Consider the following 19,060-nt stretch of genomic DNA (forward strand, 5'->3'; position numbering starts at 1 on the left):
TGCGAGGCCACTAGCAGACGGTCGGTTTAGCCAGTCTGTCTGCTTCCTGACCTGGTGCCCAATTTGTCATACATCTGTCATTTATAAACCTTTACAGCCTAAGTTACATATTGTGTGTATTAGGTCTTCAGCTTACAATTACATAGACTGTATGCTGTATAACATTAGCAACACTTTGAATAAAATTAGTAAATAAATTACATCACGTAAAAATAAACAATCCCAGGATTCACATGACTTGTATCCTACTCGAACAAATCACATATGACAAGAAAGTCAGTGCATTAGATTCTCTTTAATATCAACAAGTACAAATGCATTTTCTTCAAAAACGTGATACAGAAAATACATTGCCTCACATTATTCTGGTTTCTAACGCATTGAGAATGTCTTCTAGGCCAATAAAGTTAACCTGAGAATTCATATTGTTAGACCTTTATACAGGGTGAGATCAGCCATCCAAAAGAAAAAAAAATATTTAAATAGGCTAATGAATAAGAATAAAGCAACAGTTCCATTTGAATCTAAATACAGCTTTGCTAATGTTAGAAGCTAATTGCTGGCCCGTAGAAGAAGGTAATGAACACACTGATTGACGTCACCACCACACTGATTGAAGTACAGACACTATTCACTGTGAGCACTGCTATGAAAACTTTACAACAGCTTATTCAGATGGAACTGATCTCTGCCATACATCACAAAATTACACCGACATGGAGCATTTCCTGAACATTTCAAAGCATAAAGACAACATATTTGTCTATGCCTGATGAGTGCATACAGTGTGCGCGTGTGAATGTCACAATAATCACACTGGGACAAGTTCAAACAAAAGGCACCAAAACTCAGGAGGGTCTTTCTTCACCAAATTGCGCACTAAATATCAAAATATAATAATCACTGCTGACAAGCATAAGCCATGTCATATATTTGAGAGCTGTTTTCCCAGGAAGCAGACGTATGTCATCAAGACACATTACACACATTTGTGTACAGATATCACAAAAACATTTTTTTTTTTAATACCCAACAGATTCACTTACATTTGAAACCATAAATGTTGCAAAAACTTTCCAGTCTGCATTGGAAGCAAGCGGCCACACAAAGCGAAAACCTAGATTGCTTCCATTCTAATCATCAAAACTGTCGACGCGGTGAGCACCTTGTGTTGCACAGCGAGCATAGTTAGCTTCAATGATTAGAAATAGAGATATCAAGATTAGTTGCATTGGAATGTTCACTTTCAATTTAAATTGGGTTTAATTTATATCAGGGAACAGAAAATAATCGTATTCTGTAAATGAAATCGTGTCCAAGATGTCTCTGTGACATACATGTGCTAGGGTTGCTGCATTTTTCTAAATGGCAAAATAAAAATTCAATAGAAACCATGAACAACAATCATTATAGATAAGCATAAACATTATCATAAAAATATTTTGATCTATATTCACTGCGTAACATTAAATCAAACTAAGCCATGGGTCAGCAAACTTGTGCATTTCCTTATGGTTAGTGCAATATCAAGCCTTTGCAACTGAGCGTTGCTCCACAACTCACTTCAATTCACTTTTCAAATACCAACACTCCATAAAAGGAACAAAGTGGGCCAGATTCAATTACATATCGTAAAATTCAAATTTTTTTCCAAGCACTGAAATTAGTATTTGATCAAACATGTTGAAAATTACACATTTAATAAAAGAAGCTTAGTAAATGAAATGACTCCTCATAGAGGACTACTCTTACTGTGTATCTTTCAACCCAGGATAAACGCAGAGAAATATCAACCAATTTTCAAATGAATAAGGAGGCTAACAAAGGTTGTGCTTTTTACTGCCAGATACGATGACTAATCATGTTTAGTCCTCAATCTGTTAAGAAAGTGTTTGAGATGTTTAGTTGATAGTACTCCAGTTTGACGTTTCAGCCTCAGTAGTGGCGTTTGCAGTCATATATGACATCGTTTCATCTCCTGAGTTCCCACTAAATGTCTTCCTCAGCATAAACCTGCACAGCATGGCTATGTACCCATGTGAAGAAGAATAAATAAGAGATATATTCCCAAACAAATCCCATTGTTAGCAGCTGCACAAAGCGTGTTTGTAAAACGAATGACTCAAATTTTCTCTAAAATGGCCACTGAACAACTTAAGTAATTTTCACAATTAGCACTCACACCATGACATCCAGCTCAGTTAACACACCAACAAGCTGCCTTTCACTGTTAACAGAGGAAATAATGTACAAAGTAAAAGCACAAACTACAAAAAGTTCAAATAAAACTGAGGTTCCCCAAGGTTCTCTATCAGGTCCAAGCCACTTTGCGGGAGATGGCCTGTTTAAAGCACTCTGGGTCCGTGTTCCCGCCCGGTCGCAGTGCTCTTTCGAGACTTACCAGAACGTTCTGATGGGACTCGCGAATGTTGATGGGGTGTTTGGCTCTGAGCAGCTCATAGGCGGCAATAAGCCTCATATTTTGTTTGACCATGAGGTACTGAATAATGCAAGTGGGGGCGAGGGAAAAACCATCACGACAATGCACCAACACTCGCTTCCTCTTCTCCGTGGAGGCATCAATGCACTCATTGATGTCCTCGAAGCAGCGGTGCTTGAGGGCGAGGCCTTCTTGGACGGTGTCCGGAAGGTCGCTCATGTCCACTTTGAGCCGAGACCAACTATGCTTGACACCCCTTGAACAAGTGCAAGGAATGACTCTCAAACAAGTCTCCCCAGGCAGGCTGCTCATGTCGATGATGCTATCGATGTTATTTCGGCACAACGTACGTCCGCTATAAGCCGCGTTCAGGTTGCCCACGTAAATATAGTCTGTAACCTTGGATATAACCGGATCTGAGTACTGGAAGTGTTCAGAGACGATCTGCTTGGGTTCTGGAGTCTCTGGGCCCGTCTTGGCACTGCCGGGAACTGCTCTGCGACTGTAGTTGCGCATTTTCTTGGATCCGGAGCGGGAAGGGGGGTTAGAGTCAGACTCAGAGCTGCTGTTCCAAGGAGGGGAGAAGAGTGAAAAGCGACTAGAGGACTTGCTCTTGGTGAGGTGCTCCACCGGACTGGAGAGGCCAGAGCTGGAGGTGGTGGTGGAGCCAGAAGCGCAAAAGAGAGACGCTCTTTCCAGGGAGCCAGTGCTGCTGGCTGCTCCGGCACTATGGGCCTGCTCCATCTGACAAAAAAAAAAAGTCACACCATTAAGAAAGGGGTTCAAACTGAACATCCTCCTTTGCAACGAGTTACGAGCAGCTGACTTGAAAGTTTTTCCACCTACCTGAGCTTTGAGGTTGTTCTTCCATTCCTGGGTCTCCAGAGCTTTAAAGCGTCCATTGCTGTCGGAGGACACTGAGAGACACAGGGGCCGATGGGTCCTGGGCGGTAGCTGGGGCGTCAAGGCCATGGCTAGCGGCCGGGAGTCGGGCTGCTCGTTCCTATTCATCAGGTCTGGACAGGAGCCTTCGATACACAGAGTAATTGAGATCAATGAATAGCAACAGATTTTTTTTTACTTCTTTAACAAAATAATTAATGTGCAGGTTTAAGCTTTGTCTGTGAAACCAGCCACTAATGTAATGGCAGAGTCCCACTTCAACCGTGCCCTAAAGTGCACAACTAGCTGTTGAGAAACTGCTCTTAAAGGGATAGTTCACCCAAAAATGAAAATTCTGTCATCATTTACTCACTCTCATGTGGTTCCAAACCCGTAAGACTTTCGTTCATCTCCGGAACACAATTGAAGGTATTTTTAATGAAATCTCAGCGATTTCTGTCCCTCCATTGACAGCTACACAACTAACACTTTAAAGCTTCAAAAAAGTTCATTAAAAGGTCATAAAACTAATCCATATGAATTGAGCAGTTTAGTCCAATTTTCCAATGAGGTTCATTCTCGTGTTACGCAGCACGTTTGAGCTTTGTTCAAGAGGTTAGTTCTCGCCCGTCAAGCAGGATCAGTTGAGCTTATGTTTATGTTCACTGATCAATGTTTATATGTGAATAAAAGCCTAGATTCAATCTATTCATTATATAAAGCGATCGTGTCTCCTCAGAAAATTTGGACTAAACCACTCATTTCATATTTATTAGTTTTATGATCTCTTTATGAACTTTTTGAAGCATCAACGTGGTAGTTGTGTAGCTGTCAATGGAGATCACCAATCCACTTGTGTTCCAAAGATGAACGAAAGTCTTCCGGTTTTGGAACAACACGAGGGTGAGTAAATGATGACAGAATTTTCATTTTCATGTGAACTAACCCTTTAAGTTTCTCCCTATAAGGCACCTGTCTGTCAGTGAGCGTGTGATTCAATGAGGACACTAATTAAATGGAGCTGAGAGTTTGATCCAGGACAACACGACTCAGGCATTAATACTCCCACATATCTCACTTCAGACAGCCATTCCATCGTGTCATTGTTCCGCCAATTGACTGTGTATGTTTGTTTACACGACACAATGCTAAAAAGCAGTTTAGCTTTTAAAATTTAGCCAGATGCGACTAAATTTTAAGTATCTGCACATTAGCAAAACAACCACTGTCAACAGTGCTGAAAGACATTCAGACTCATGAACAATTGCCAATTAAATTAAACAGTTCCATGCAATGGGTTCTTGTTTTAAAGAAATTAGGCATTTACAAGCATATACAATTTGTGCCCCAGATTCTCAATATGAAATTCCTTGTTATTTCGTAAGCATTCTTTTATTTATTTGCAATAAAATTTATTTCAATTTACTCTCATTATACTAAATCGTGTTTGTTAAGATTTTATTGCCATATGGACAGAATACCTATGGAGAACATACCAATAAGATATTTAACCGAAATAAATATTTGATAGACAGTGACATCCAGTATATGAATGTAAGCAGCACAATACAGAAATTATGTCCTGAAAAATCACATGAACACAAACTGTTGTACTTACCAGTGGCACATGCTGAACGAGAAATGGGCTGGAGCTGCAAACGATTGCGAATCTTGAGAGAGTTCAGTAGATTTTTTGCAATCATGCCTGGATAAAACAGAATAAAATACTAAGGTTGTCTGAACCAGAAACAAATCACCAGTAGGGTGGAGAAAAGCAAAGATCCTGTGAAATCAAATTTGGAGTTGTGTGGTTTTAGTCCATGTTTGCGTTCGAGGGTGTATAAAAACTTTCATCTAATCAAATGTTCTCTAGAAAATAACAAATCATGGTTCACGGCTGTGGCATAAAGAAAAGACATACGTATTTATTTATTTTTAAAAAGTGGAATCGGCCAACAAAAAATTACAAAAGTGAAAACCTTGAAACATAATTCAGAGTCTTAAAATATAAAATTAACATGGAAATATGCTGTACTGGTTTCCCACACCTTCTGATCAATGAATATCTTCACTGAACATTGTAGACGGTACTAATTAATGAAATACTTAAATCTGAAATTCATAACTTTTGTATTAATTACATACTATAAAATCCAGGCCTCTTCCATTCCCTGTTATTTCAGGTTTTTCATGGACATGAGAAAGCCTCATCATAACATCTTAGATTGTCGAAAGATAAAGATACACACTTACACAGTAAAAAGTGTTTTAATAGAAAATAAATGTAAGATGCTAGAGTAAAACCTGTTCATTTTAAGTTACCATATGCAGTAAAACATTATAGTAGATTTAACAGGACAAGTAAAAGTAAAGTAAAGCAATAAGTAAAAAGCAATGTCAAAGACCCTGAGATGTATTCACTCACGTCACATTTCCTTAAACATTTCCCAAACAGTTCAACAAAAGTGCAAGTATTTCTTCAGACACCATAATAACAAAAGTATGTACAAAAAATGCAAAGACAAAAAGTTTTTGATATCACATCAGTGTCTTTGCACTGTGAAGATTTTTAGAAGTAAAAGAAATTATCAATAATTTACAGTGGGGAAAAAAAATATCATCAAGACAATACATGTAGGTGACGGTATACAGTAAAAATACTGTTACGTTAAATACTGTAACGTTTCTCTTTGTGAGCTTTGGTTAGAGGTGGCTGAAATGTAACAATGTAAATCTGCCAGCCTGCATGGAGAGGTTCTTGAGGTTCTTGTTTGCTGCTCAACAGTTAATACAATTCATATTTTTTTGATAGAAACTTTCCTGAATAGTTATCTTGTGCTGTAAATTACTCAAATCTTATAAAAGTTAGTTAATCTACATTTAGTTTTCACACAATATTAGTTGTTTTCATGTCTTTTGCATAAAAGAAAGATCTTTCTGAAGATGAAAAGCATGAAATGGTGCAACATTTCATGCTTTTCATCTTCAGAAAGATCTTTCTTCCTCCCCATATTGCATGAGAACTGTGACTTTGCTTAAAGCTGCAGTCCGTAGTTTTTCCTCTTTGTCGCCATCTCTGTTCGAAATCTGCAATTGCAGTTATTCGCGGATTTATCAACTTTACATGGGTTGTGCCTCGGATCAGTCCAATGTTTTGAGGAGAATGTGTGGCTGTCAGTCGCCACGCCGGTGTGGATACTGGCATTCGCAATCACAGATACTACTTTTTGGAAGTATGACCAACATAAGAATTTTCACCGGAAAATATAATCTGAACAAGTAAGTAACATCCACTTTTGTTCAGACCAACTAAGGGGAAAAAAGCATTGCAGTAAATCGCGCTGATTAAATCTAACGATCGCTTATCATATCACGTCAAACCGTGCAAATTATACTTTGTTCTCAAATTGTTAATTTTAACAACATCAGCATTGCGTGACTACATTTAATGCCCTTCCGATATTATCCTTGTTTTCGGGATATTATCCCGGTTGCAGTCTCTTTTTTTCTGTAGCCGAACGAAGTCTTTAGCATTTTACAACGGGTGAATCTCCAGTTGTCACTGGTGATTGTTGTTTGAACCTTTCTGGATCCGCCATCAAATTGATAAGTTTATTTATATCAAGTGCTGTGAGAAAAGGCTATAAATCTCCACCTCCAACACCCTCACACTCATAGCCTACTAGCCGAGACTCCTTCTTTATGTGTACAGATGTTACGTAATGACGCAAAGACATGCTCAAATGTCCCGCCGAAATCCACCAGTACCATTGGAATTAAAAACATTATTACAAGCTTACCATTTTGAATCGAGCTAAGGCAAGCAGATCGTTTTGAACACTGGCTGGTTATGTACTTGCTCAAAAATGTATTGAGGATAAACGTTAACCCAAAAAAGTTACGGAATGCAGCTTTAATAATGTGGAACAACCTCTTTAAGTAAGGTTTCCATTTACCGAAGACCAAACTATTTAACACACCTCTCTTGATACCAGTTATCTAAAAAGATATGAAGAAATAAAACAAGCAAACACTTTCTTTGAAAAACTCAAATCTGAATGTTTGTTATACTGAAATCCTACTAATATGTCACTTGCATAATAATTTGGAACACAGTGTAAAGATGAACTGTAATTCCATGCTGATTTACTTTTTTTTTTACTACTATGGTGATCATTTGTATATTTTAAGGTACACTGTTTCTAGTAGTCCAGTTTTATAATATACACGTTAATTTATATATATATATATATATATATATATATATATATATATATATATATATATATATATATATATAATTCTACGTAAACATGTGGATTTTAAAATAAATGTTACCATATTTATTAAAAGTAAAGAATTTTTAGGAAGGCAATTCATCTCAAATTCAAAAAGGTAGGTTTGAAGCAAATCTCACCATTTTGTTTGGAATGATTTTTCTTATCCAGCTGATGAGGTGCCATGATGTCTCTGCTCCATTTTTCCAACGTTTCCATCTTCCACCCCCTGTAAACAACATGAGCAATCACGTTTATTTCTCATCATAAGTGATATTTGCAGTGTGAGACATGCATATGCTGGTCAGATGTGCGCCTGCAGTGAAGGGGACAGACAGACACCCCCGCACTCAAGCATTCCAGGACAGTCTGTTACAGAAATATATGCTGTGGTTTCACGATCAAAGGCTGCCGAACACAAGCATTATTATATAAACGCACAGTGAATGGCTCGGGTAAAATCATCACTGCGTTAAATGAGCGTTTATGTCTCATCAGTTGTGTGTACAGCTTCATCCGGATGGATGTGCTGTATCCGAGCATGCTATCGACTCAAAACAGCAGACAGTAACAAACATAAGACAGACATACAAGACATGTATAACGTTTGAAACCAGAAAATATATTAAACATAAGATTGTTTTAAACAAACCCCAGCCATTCATCTTTGCAGCGCTCAGCTGAATGAAGCTCGCGTGGGCAGTGACGTCACGGAAGCGACATGCTATGCATCATGGGAAATGTAGTTGATATGTGATTGGCCAAAGTAGGTAATGGGCAGATAAGATTGAAGAGATTTAAATTCAGTTTAGCTTAAAATGATTAGATTAATATATTTATATATATATATATATATATATATATATATATATATATATATATATATATATATATATATATATATATATAAACCTTTTTTTCCACCTTCACTAGTTTGTTTAAAATCATGCAGCGTGACAGTGTGAATTCTTATTAGTACAAATATAGTACAAATTTAAGCCTCTCAAATAATATAAACTCATAAAAAACTGCAAACATGAAGGGAAAAAAACATACAAAAGCGTGTTTCATAGCAGTTTACATTATGACAACATATCCCACAAATGGGGAATGTTTTCACAAAATCTAAGTTTAGACTGTCTAGTGCGGAATACATTTTGGCTTTGATATTTACAAAAAATAAGTAAATAAATTCTCACAGTGCAGCATTCCTCTAATTAACTTAATTATTGTATATGTATTAGATAGCGTATGGATTTGTTTTTGTGTTGGTCTGACATGTTGGTTATGATGTTAAAATAACATTTCTAATAAAGACCACATTCTCTAGCGTCACTCTCTAGTGCACCTCTCAGGAGAGTGAGGTTTACATGCACAGCTTTCACTAGCTGGCCTCATTTACACTCACCCCCCTAAACCTCACTCCCATCCGGGTCATGGCACCCATGGAAAGTGGGCGCTAACAAGGATGCTAAAGACCACAGTATATAGCATAGGTTGCTAGTGTGCCTCTTGAGATCAGGGGAGTGAGGTTTACATGCACAGTTCTCACTAAATGGCCTCTTTACACAAGTGTAGAATGAAAAACTGTCCTACAAACCCTGGCCTAGGGCACTCGAGGTTAAGGGCCCTGAAAGAGAGAACATCCACCCGAAAACCCAAGGCTCAGGCCACGAGGCCGGAGTCCTCGGGCAAGCATTCTAATGGTTAGACGTACCACGAGGTCGAGAACCGGTTTAGACAGACAGGACCCATGCTTGTAGAACAGGGACATCCAAGTTATAAAATCTGGTTAAGGTGGATGGTGAGGACTAGCTGGCCACCACACAGATGTCGCCAATGGATACACCACTGGACCAGGCCCAGGAGGAGGTCATGCCCCTGGTGAAGTGGGACTGAAGGCCAACACAGGCGTGAGCTAACACAATTGCATCCACTATACAGTGGTATAATCTCTGCTTCTTGACCGGCTGGCCATTAGTGCAGCCCCCGAGCACACAAAAAGCTGATTTGATAGCCGAAACTGGCCAGAGCGCTCGACATATACTCTTAGAGCCCAGATCCGAGAAAGCACTGCTACTCCAACTCTGAGCGAACTCTCTGCTCCTCACCACGGGGCTTCTCAGGTGCTGCGAGCAAATCACTCCGCAGAAGTAGCAGTGCTTCGCCTTCTGAGAATATAGTTCCCAGTGTGTATATGGTTAGAAGATGGCTGTGTCTCATGTGACCTTGTTATTTGTATATGCTGTGACTATACAAATCACAACATGTAAATAGGACAATGTTGGCGTTATTTTGTCACTTATTGGGAGCAGTATGCTAGCTGGAGCCGTCAGACAGAGTTACGGCATGCACAAAGATGAAAAGGCGAAGCTCTCAATTTACCGGTCAATCTACGTTCCTACTCTCACCTATGGTCATGAGCTTTGGGTCATGACCGAAAGGACAAGATCTCGGATACAGGCGGCCGAAATGAGCTTTCTCCGCAGGGTGGCTGGGCGCTCCCTTAGATATAGGGTGAGAAGCTCAGCCACTCGGGAGGAGCTCAGAGTAGAGCCGCTGCTCCTCCACATCGAGAGGGGCCAGCTGAGGTGGCTCGGGCATCTGTTCCGGATGCCTTCCCGGGAAGGTGTTCCGGGCGCGTCCCACTGGGAGGAGACCCCGGGGAAGACCTAGGACACGCTGGAGGGACTATGTCTCCTGGCTGGCCTGGGAACACCTCGGTGTCCCCCCGGAAGAGCTGGAGGAAGTGTCTAGGGAGAGGGAAGTCTGGGCATCTTTGCTTAGACTGCTGCCCCCGCGACCCGGCCCCAGATAAGCGGAAGAAGATGGATGGATGGATGATAGAACCATCAAGATAATCAGGACTTTACCTAGGATTGTCGGAATGGGAGAATTACACAACAATTATCTTGTTGTGTGTGGATGCCTTTATCTGACCCATCTGTTTCAGGTTCTCAATGTTATCATTGAGTGTCGAGTTAAAGCTGGGGTAGGTAAGAATGGTCTAAAAAACTTATTTTTCAAATTTGTTTAAACTTTATGTATATATCAATACATAATTAAAATTTAAGTATTCTGAAAAAGAAAGTATAAAAATCGAGTGTATGTAGACCTCTAACGACTGTTTTAAAGACAGATCATTATTTCCATTCAGTCCACCCTCTCCCTTCTGGGGTCCTTCCAAAGCCACGCCCCCAAAACACATGAACGCGCGACTCCGACAGCTGAGCTGGAAGACGCATTATTTACCTGAGACGAGCGGAGAGGAAGGAGCGCAGTGCATGTAGCATCATGTCAGAATCACATGTAATAAAAAAATCTAACTTTATCATTATGAATATAAACAAATAAGATGTATTTTAGTAGCCTACTCACTATCAAGCTATCATATCGATATTGGTAAAGTTTAAAATATATATTTTTTGATTCGCTAACGAGCTAGTTATAACTATAAGGCAAAGCTAAAAACAGGTTGCATTGATACACGTTTTTCCATTTCCATTAGTTGCACTGTGATGAAGATGAATTTCGTGTAAGATTCATAACATATAACGTTAGGCCTACTAGCTGTTAAACATGTATTTTGTTATGTAAAGTTCCCCCCACAGCGGAGCCTGCCGTGAACGCGCAGGCTAGTAAACATGCAGGGTCACCGATGACGACGGATAAACAGTTATGGCACATTCACTGGTAGGGACGAAATGCTTTACATTGACTGGCCTGCCCATACTTTGACTACAAACTTGGTCCTCAAATCATTACGTATTATGCAATACATGTAATGTAACTTTATAACGTTGCACTCTTTCTATGAGTTATAAATAGCTAGTAAGATAATATAACGGTAACTAACGTTGCAGTAGGCTATGTAAATAATTATTCTAGCGATATGTAATGCTAAATAAGGTTTGCTAGTACATTATTTTAGCAACATGACAAGCCAGTGAATTAGCAGGTTTCAATTGTTGCTTTGCACAGTGCGTGACATTTTATCTGTATGTTATGCGGCTAGAGTTTTGACACTGAGTCAATGGGCTCCAACGGGCTTGTTTATCGTCATCGGTCTTTTTCCGTTTACCTGTCTTTGTTGTATGAGCAGGTTCCACTCGAGAAATTGGTAGTTTTGGTTGTTTGTCCGCCATTAGCACAGCTGCTCGGCACACCGGCAATCTTGATTTTGAATGGCGGTACGCGCTGTGCAAGAGAGGGGCGATCAGCGCGTACGCGAACTTGATTGACACTGCTAAGACACTCCTCCTGGCTCTGAAGGCATCTGATTGGTTCTTTACACTCGGACCGAGTGGCAGTGATTGGTCAGAGTTTTTACTGTCCTGCAGCTGCTACAGAGGTCTGATTGTTTTCATTCCTTTTTCTGAACACATAATGTATTGACTACTCTCAGGATGGAAGGACCATTTCACCCAGTATAAAAAAAAGTGTTTCTGAACAGGATTACCTACCCTAGCTTTAAAGGTGGGGTAAGCTTTATTTGAAAAACTCTGTTTGAAAGTTGTTCGGACCGACACAAGATCAGCATTAGGGGGCGTATGACTGTGGAGGAGAGTAGGGCTGGGTATCGAGTTCGATACTTTTTAGCCACCGACCGAATTGCCTCGATACCATCAAGTATCAAAAAAACATGTTAAATGTTGTATTTTGTTGGACAAGAGGTTTATAAATACTTCTCTCGTTTGGAAATATGTTTGATGCCTATTGCTTTTTAAAATGCACGTTCTAAGCGACTCAAACTCAATGCTTTCTGATGTTGCAGCATTTACTACTGATCATAGGGCCGTGCATGTATCAAAACTGTTCAGTTCCGATTTGTGTATCCCATGTCGCTCTTTGGTTTTCTGGAATATCTACATTGGTTTCTATGACAATAATGTTGCGTTGGTACAAAACATGCCTTCATTAGGCTATTGTAATTTTTTGCTCGACCGTCACTTGCAACAACATAACCTTGTTTCTGCAGAGACTTTCAGCATGTTTCCTAACATCTGACATGTCTGACACGTATTACGTGATGTGAGAAAGTGACATAAACCATGCAAAATCCGTTTGGAGTGGTCAGACTGAAACCACATATGAATGTAGCTCAAAACAGGTTTATAAAAAAAATGCATTTCATGTTATTTTTTGACATTCTAAATATAATTGGATTCCAATCGGAAATGAACAATTTTGTTTTTTTGTTTTTGCTGTCCAGCCTTTCAAAAACCCACATGGATAAAATCTATATATGCAAAAAAACTTTTTTTTTTTTTGAAGGGCAGTCTGAACATGGCCTTGCAATAGTGGGCTATAACCACAGTACCATGTAGTACCAATATGCTTTTTTCTGTTATTGACTCATTGTCCAATTACATTTGCAAAGCACTGTACAAAAGAAACAAAACCTCTTGAATCTATTTCAATTCAAATATACATTAAATCAAATCTCTCACCTCGTTTTGCTGCTACAGCAGATGCTCGTGTGAGAAGGCTGAAACAGCTTGTTATCTGTGCTCAGGATCATCAGAGAGCGCGATCACTTCTGAGACGCTTTCTCTGGCCTCACAGTTTAACTGAACAGCTCAGGTTGCTGCAAGTATCCAGGAAACCCCTCCAAAGCATGATGTCACCCACACCTCCTTCAAGGTTCAGTCCATTCCAACTACAAATCATCGTTTAAAACAGAAATGATCTAGTAGCCTTTTGTAATTTGAGAGATAGATGTCAACAAAGTCAATAAAAAGTGCATTGAATATGCTGCCTAAATGGATTTTCAATCTTCAACAAACGTAGCAATGAGACAGCTTGGTAACGGACGCTCATAAATGCAGGATCAAATGCGGTATAACACTTTATCTGCATAACAAAGGGTCGGTCTGTGTTCCTCCTCCATTCAATTGCATACAAGATCTGAATTACTTATGACCTGGTTCTCTCATCTGCTCAAGTCTGGTCTTGCACAAACACTGCAGAGGTGAGGTCTCCTGAGCACAAAAGACAAGATTTCAATTAGAGACGTAAGACATGCAAATGAGAAGATGTGTTTTATAAAGACACTTAGGACTGAATCATTCATATCTGGAGTCCAGACGTTTGCATTACCATGTATGGCTGCGTTGTAGCTAAAGTGGACAGTATGCAGTGTCAGTTCTCGGTTGTTGCATAACCCAATCTGGTTATGATCAAAAGCACACATATAAACAATTCTGAGCAAATTAATTAAATTTCATAAAATTAGATTGAAAATTATTTAATTACTGTTTCATTTAAAAACCTACACAAATGGATTTTGCGATTTAAAAGAGTATGAAGCAAAACTGGATTTATCTCAGTTATATATTTTTTTCAGCCTAGACCAAAAAAGTGATCAAAAGTGACAGTGAAAATGATTACAGTTTCTACAAAAATATTAAGCAGCACAACATTATTGTTAATTATAAGAAATGTTTCTTGAGCACCAAATCAGCATATTAAAATGTTTTCTGAAGAATCATGTCACACTGAAGACTGAAGTTATGATGCTGAAAATTCAATTTATAATAATATTTCACAATATTACTGTTTTACTTTATTTTTGATAATATAGTAAATATTAGTGTTGGGGAAAGTTACTTTTAAAAGTAATGCATTACAATATTTCGTCACTCCCTAAAAAAGTAACAAATTGCATTACTTAATTATTATTTTTAAGTAATGCATTACATTACTGAAGGAAATGCAAATTCACACCTGTACAGTAGAGGATGTACCTTAAATAAACCTTTCAGCTGCGCTGCCATTCTAGACTGCAGAAGAATAGGAGGCAGGAGAAGAAAGTTCAATTAAAGGCTTTCAGTGCCCTCATATTACTATGGCTACATCTGAAATGGCATACCTCCCTACTATATAGTAGGTAAAAAACAGTATGAGGCAAAAGAAGTATGTCCGAATTCACAGTCAAAGTGAATAGGCCAAAAGTACCCGGATGACCTACTACTTCCGGCAAGATTCTGAAGTGTGCATACGATGGACACTTTATTATCCCAAGAGGACATGGGAGAGGATTTGTAAATGACAGTGAAGCGAGCTGACACTGGTAGGTCACATGATAATGAAAACATGGCATTTGTAGTACGTCCAGATTACATTTATACTCATTCTATATAGAACAAACTTTTTGGTGGTCATTAATAAATTCATTACTCAAAATAAGTACCTACTCAAGAGAGTACATGACCACCAACGTGGACATCATCTGACTCAAGGAGCACAGCGACGAACCTTGCCCTACGTGCGACGAAAGCCCCTGGATCAGAACTACCCCCCTGCAGCTCCTTGGCCTGGTACACTTGCAGGAGAGCCATGGCATGCAGGGTGGAGGCGGCCTGTCCAGTGGCTCTGTAAGCTTTGGCCGAGAACTTACAGGCCTTGGATGGGAGATGTTGATTACCCTGCCAGGTGGCAGCGCTCTTTGGACACAATTGCATCGCAACCACGTGCTCCACCGAGGGGATCTCCACTTACCTCATGGCCGATCTGCCGTCGAGGCCAGTGAGGGGGGAAGATGCACCAGACCGTTTTGGGCAGGAAAAGGTGCCGCCCATGGTCCAGAGACCTCTTCATGCACTCTGGGAAGTATGGCATTGGAGCGGGTTCTCAGCGTGGGCCGCAATAAGATACCAATCATCCAACCTCAAGCATTTGGGACACGGTGGAGGGGTCCACTTGAGCCCGACGCTTTTGGTGGCCTGGTAAAGTATAGCCATCAGCTCTGGCTCAGACTCGGGCAATGCTACTCTCCCCGAAGTGGGCAACGCAGCCGAGTCTTCATCCCCGGAGTACTCTAGCTCGCCCTAGATGCAGCGATCAACATCTGATCCTCCGAATTAAATGCTTGGTCCCCATGAAAAGGACCAGCAATCTCACCCAGAAGCTCTACAGCTTGCGGTGTGCTAGAGGAGGCCTTGGATGTAACCCTCAGGTCACCCTGGCTATTCACCGAAGTAGCCCTCTTCTGATTGCCAGAAGAGGAACTAGATTGGATATAGGTGAGGGGACTTCACCTCATTTGAGGTAGTCGAGTCTCGACCACAAGACCAAGATGGTCATCCTCCCGCAGTGGGTACATGACTCATCCACAAAAGCCCCCTTAGTGTGCTTTAAGCCCCGACACGTGGGAGTGCTGAAGCGCACAGGGGAAATGGCCGCGGCACTGCTTGCAGGATAAGTGCAGCCTGCAGTGTGCCAATCTTCCCGAAGAGCACTGCAGACACTCGTGATCTTCACTCAGGTAACTGAATAGAGCAGGAACAAATGAACCGCTAGGCTCTAAAGCAAAAAAGACCATTTCTGTATTTATACTCTCGCTGCGGGGAGGATCGCACGATACAAATCTCGCACGCCAATGTGCATTGGCTCATTTAGTTTACACTCAAAGGTGATTGGGCTATCAGGCTCTCAGGCCAGCTTTGGAGAATTTGATGATTCCCCATTCAAAGAGATCGGAGCTGTGCTTGCATGACTGAAATAGCTGCCCGAGAGGCGCTACAAAGATCGCTGCTAAGTGAAATGACTTGCCTTAAAGAGATTTTGGTTCAACACTCTTACTCTTGCTAAATTAAACACAAACGTGATGTTTTTCTAAAGTAATTTTTGCTTATTGGTATGAATAAGCATTCTGTGTCATCGAAGGTCAGAAACAAAGACATTGCTTAATAAAGTGAGATTAAATATATTTGTATTCTTTAAAATATTAATTATTGCAAGTTTGGGTAATATTTTGCAGTTTCTGCAATTTGCATTTCACTCTTTTTATTCATTTTGAGGAATATTGAATCTGTTTTTGTGCAAGTGAGGTGAGTAAATGCCTGCTCACATGTAGTCTAGAACTACAACAACATCATGTTCACACACAACGCCTTTGCACTCACTCCCGACTTCTCTTAACATGGGGACAGTCAAGTCAAGTCACATTTATTTATACAGTATAGCTCTTTATACAATACAGAATGTTTCAAAGCAGATTTACAGTCAGTTCAATGTTGATTCAGGTCTGTTGTAAAGATCATCAATTATTAAATGTTCATTTCATCTATAGGAAAGGTGTCAGGCAATAAATGGGAAAGCAAAGTAACTTGCTTTATTTATCTGAAAAAGTAACTCAGATATTTTGTTGTAGATTTAATACGTTACTTTACTCATTACTTGAAAAAGTAATCTGATTACATTTCTACCATTATCCCAATTCCTTTAATCCTATGGCAATTGCTGGATTTGCAGGTGGCTATATTCTGCACAGCATGGCAAACTGTAGTAGGAATATTCCTTTGATCAGAGATCAAAGCTGCACTATGATCTCCAGAAGTAAAGACTCCAAAGGTCATGTCAACAGTGTTTACCATCTCTGCTGATCATAAACCTGCTGTGTGGTTTCCTTTGTGATGGTTAACGGAAATGGTCTGGATAGTGGAAATTGTTCCCAAATCAGATGTAAGTGTGGTTTATATTGTTCCTTTTGAGGGCTATTTTTCCTCAGAGTGTGAAACAAAAACAAAAAAGCATAAAAGGTAGTTTTTATTATTATTTATTTATTTATTTATTTTTATTTTACAAGCCACTTAGATGCTTTAAAATTGAATCAGTAAAATGATAAGAGTTAAATGTACACAACTGTTCAAAAGTTTGGGGGTTGGTAAGATATCTTATGTTCACCAAGGCAAAACAGTAAATACAGTAATAATGTGAAATATTATAACAATTTAAAATAGCTGTTTTCTATTTATATTCAAATAGTCAAAGTCAAGTCAAGTCAAGTATATTTGTATAGCGCTTTTCACAATACAGATTGTATCAAAGCAGCTTCACAGTATTTTAATTTAATACTGTGAAGCTGCTTTGATACAATCTGTATTGTGAAAAGCGCTATACAAATATACTTGACTTGACTTGACTATTTGAATATATTTTAATTGAATGCTGATGCTGAATTTTCAGCATAGTCTCCAGAGTCACATGATCCTTCAGAAATCATGCTGATTTGCTGCTCAAGAAACATTTCTGATTATTATCAATGTTGAAAACAGTTTTTGCTGCTTCATCTTTTTGTGGAAACTTTTTTTTAAGATTCTTTGAAAAATAGAAAGTTAAAAAGAACAGTGTTTATTTGAAACAGAAATCCTTTATAACATTATAAATGTGTTTGCTGTCGATCAATTTAAATACATTTTAAATAAATCGATAATTATAGATAACTATTTATAATAAACCCTTTATTTTAAAAATAAATAACAGTTTTATACAGTATTTATAATATAATATCCAGGGACCAGAAAAGTATTACTGTTTTTTGACCTGGGCCAGTAAAAAAAAACATCTAGCAGCAATTCAGAACAACTTAGCAACTGCACAACAACACATAATGGGCTCACATTTTCTTCAGAATTGTTTTATTCATTTATACATTTTTATTCATGTAATTATTTTTCAGTTTCATTCAGATACAAATACAACAAAATACAACAAATTTTGTACATGTGGAAAAAGGTAAAAAAAAAAATGTTCCCTACCATTTCCAGTGTACTTGTTGGTGAGATAAAAACAAAGAATTATGAATTATGCATTTCAAAATGTACCTGAGTGTTTAAAACGTGACTGTGCAAAAGCAACTAATGAATTCTCCAGCCTTTAGCATTCTGTAAAGTTGCTCAAAGGAAGAAACCTCATTAAAATGCTGTAATTGGCCCACAAGTGTGCTGACAGCCTGATACTCACACCCTTATCTTGTGCTTACTCTATTCACAAGAGAAATCAACATGCGTGAGCGTGTGTGTGAACACGGCAAACCTGATACAACTGTCTCGCGTCTGTTTTCTAAACCTCAGCACTGAATGCAAAGGTGTAGAAATTAACAGGGACACTAGGGACTTTCCCTATACCAATATTCAGCGACTACTGAATCGTCTCTTGCAGTAAGTTTGATCAAACGATTAAAATATATTTATATGTAACCACTGTTGTGGGTCTTTCCATTGACATTACCTGAGAAGTCAAAGTAAATATGTTTAAAAACTGCTCTCTAATGTGCATTTAATGTATATATATATATATATATATATACATATATATATATATATATATATATATATATATATATATATATACATTTTTATGGAATAATGCAGTGTTTAATAAGAAATAATTTATCTGTGCACATCATAATTTTTTTATTCATGTGTCCTCATAAACTTTAATCAAAATAACTTCCCCTCCTTCTTGCAGCGACATCTCTTCTCTTCTCTCGTGTTTACTGTCGTGAGGGAGGAACAACCTGTCACTCACATGAGATCCACCAATAGCAAACCACAACCATCCAACCAATTAATAAATTCCCAGTTGACAAATTCAAGTCCTGCCCTACATTTTGTTTTGTTGAGAAGACGTTTCACTCTGATATAAGTCCCAATAGGGAAGGAAAGGCTCTCAACTT

General features: G+C 38.9%; 1 protein-coding gene across 2 annotated transcripts; it reads right to left on the reverse strand.

Annotated features, from left to right (window-relative positions):
• Nucleotides 1–283: 283 nt before the first annotated feature.
• Nucleotides 284–13,248, reverse strand: LOC307151499 (uncharacterized protein). 2 transcript variants are annotated; one of them, XM_079859571.1, is made up of 5 exons: nt 13,050–13,248; nt 7,740–7,828; nt 4,941–5,027; nt 3,287–3,468; nt 284–3,184 (listed from the first exon to the last, which is right to left on the reverse strand). In XM_079859571.1, the coding sequence occupies exons 1-5, from the start codon at nt 13,118–13,120 to the stop codon at nt 2,312–2,314; spliced, it is 1,302 nt and encodes a 433-aa protein (XP_079715697.1). In that variant the 5' UTR covers nt 13,121–13,248; the 3' UTR covers nt 284–2,311. The 2 variants fall into 2 exon arrangements, with proteins under 2 accessions (XP_079715697.1, XP_079715698.1); XM_079859572.1 differs by lacking the exon at nt 13,050–13,248 and adding an exon at nt 8,041–8,165.
• Between the last annotated feature and the right edge of the window lie 5,812 nt (nt 13,249–19,060).

This window comes from Squalius cephalus (assembly GCF_949319135.1).
Source record: "Squalius cephalus genome assembly, chromosome: 23".
Classification (NCBI taxonomy): Eukaryota; Metazoa; Chordata; class Actinopteri; order Cypriniformes; family Leuciscidae; genus Squalius; species Squalius cephalus.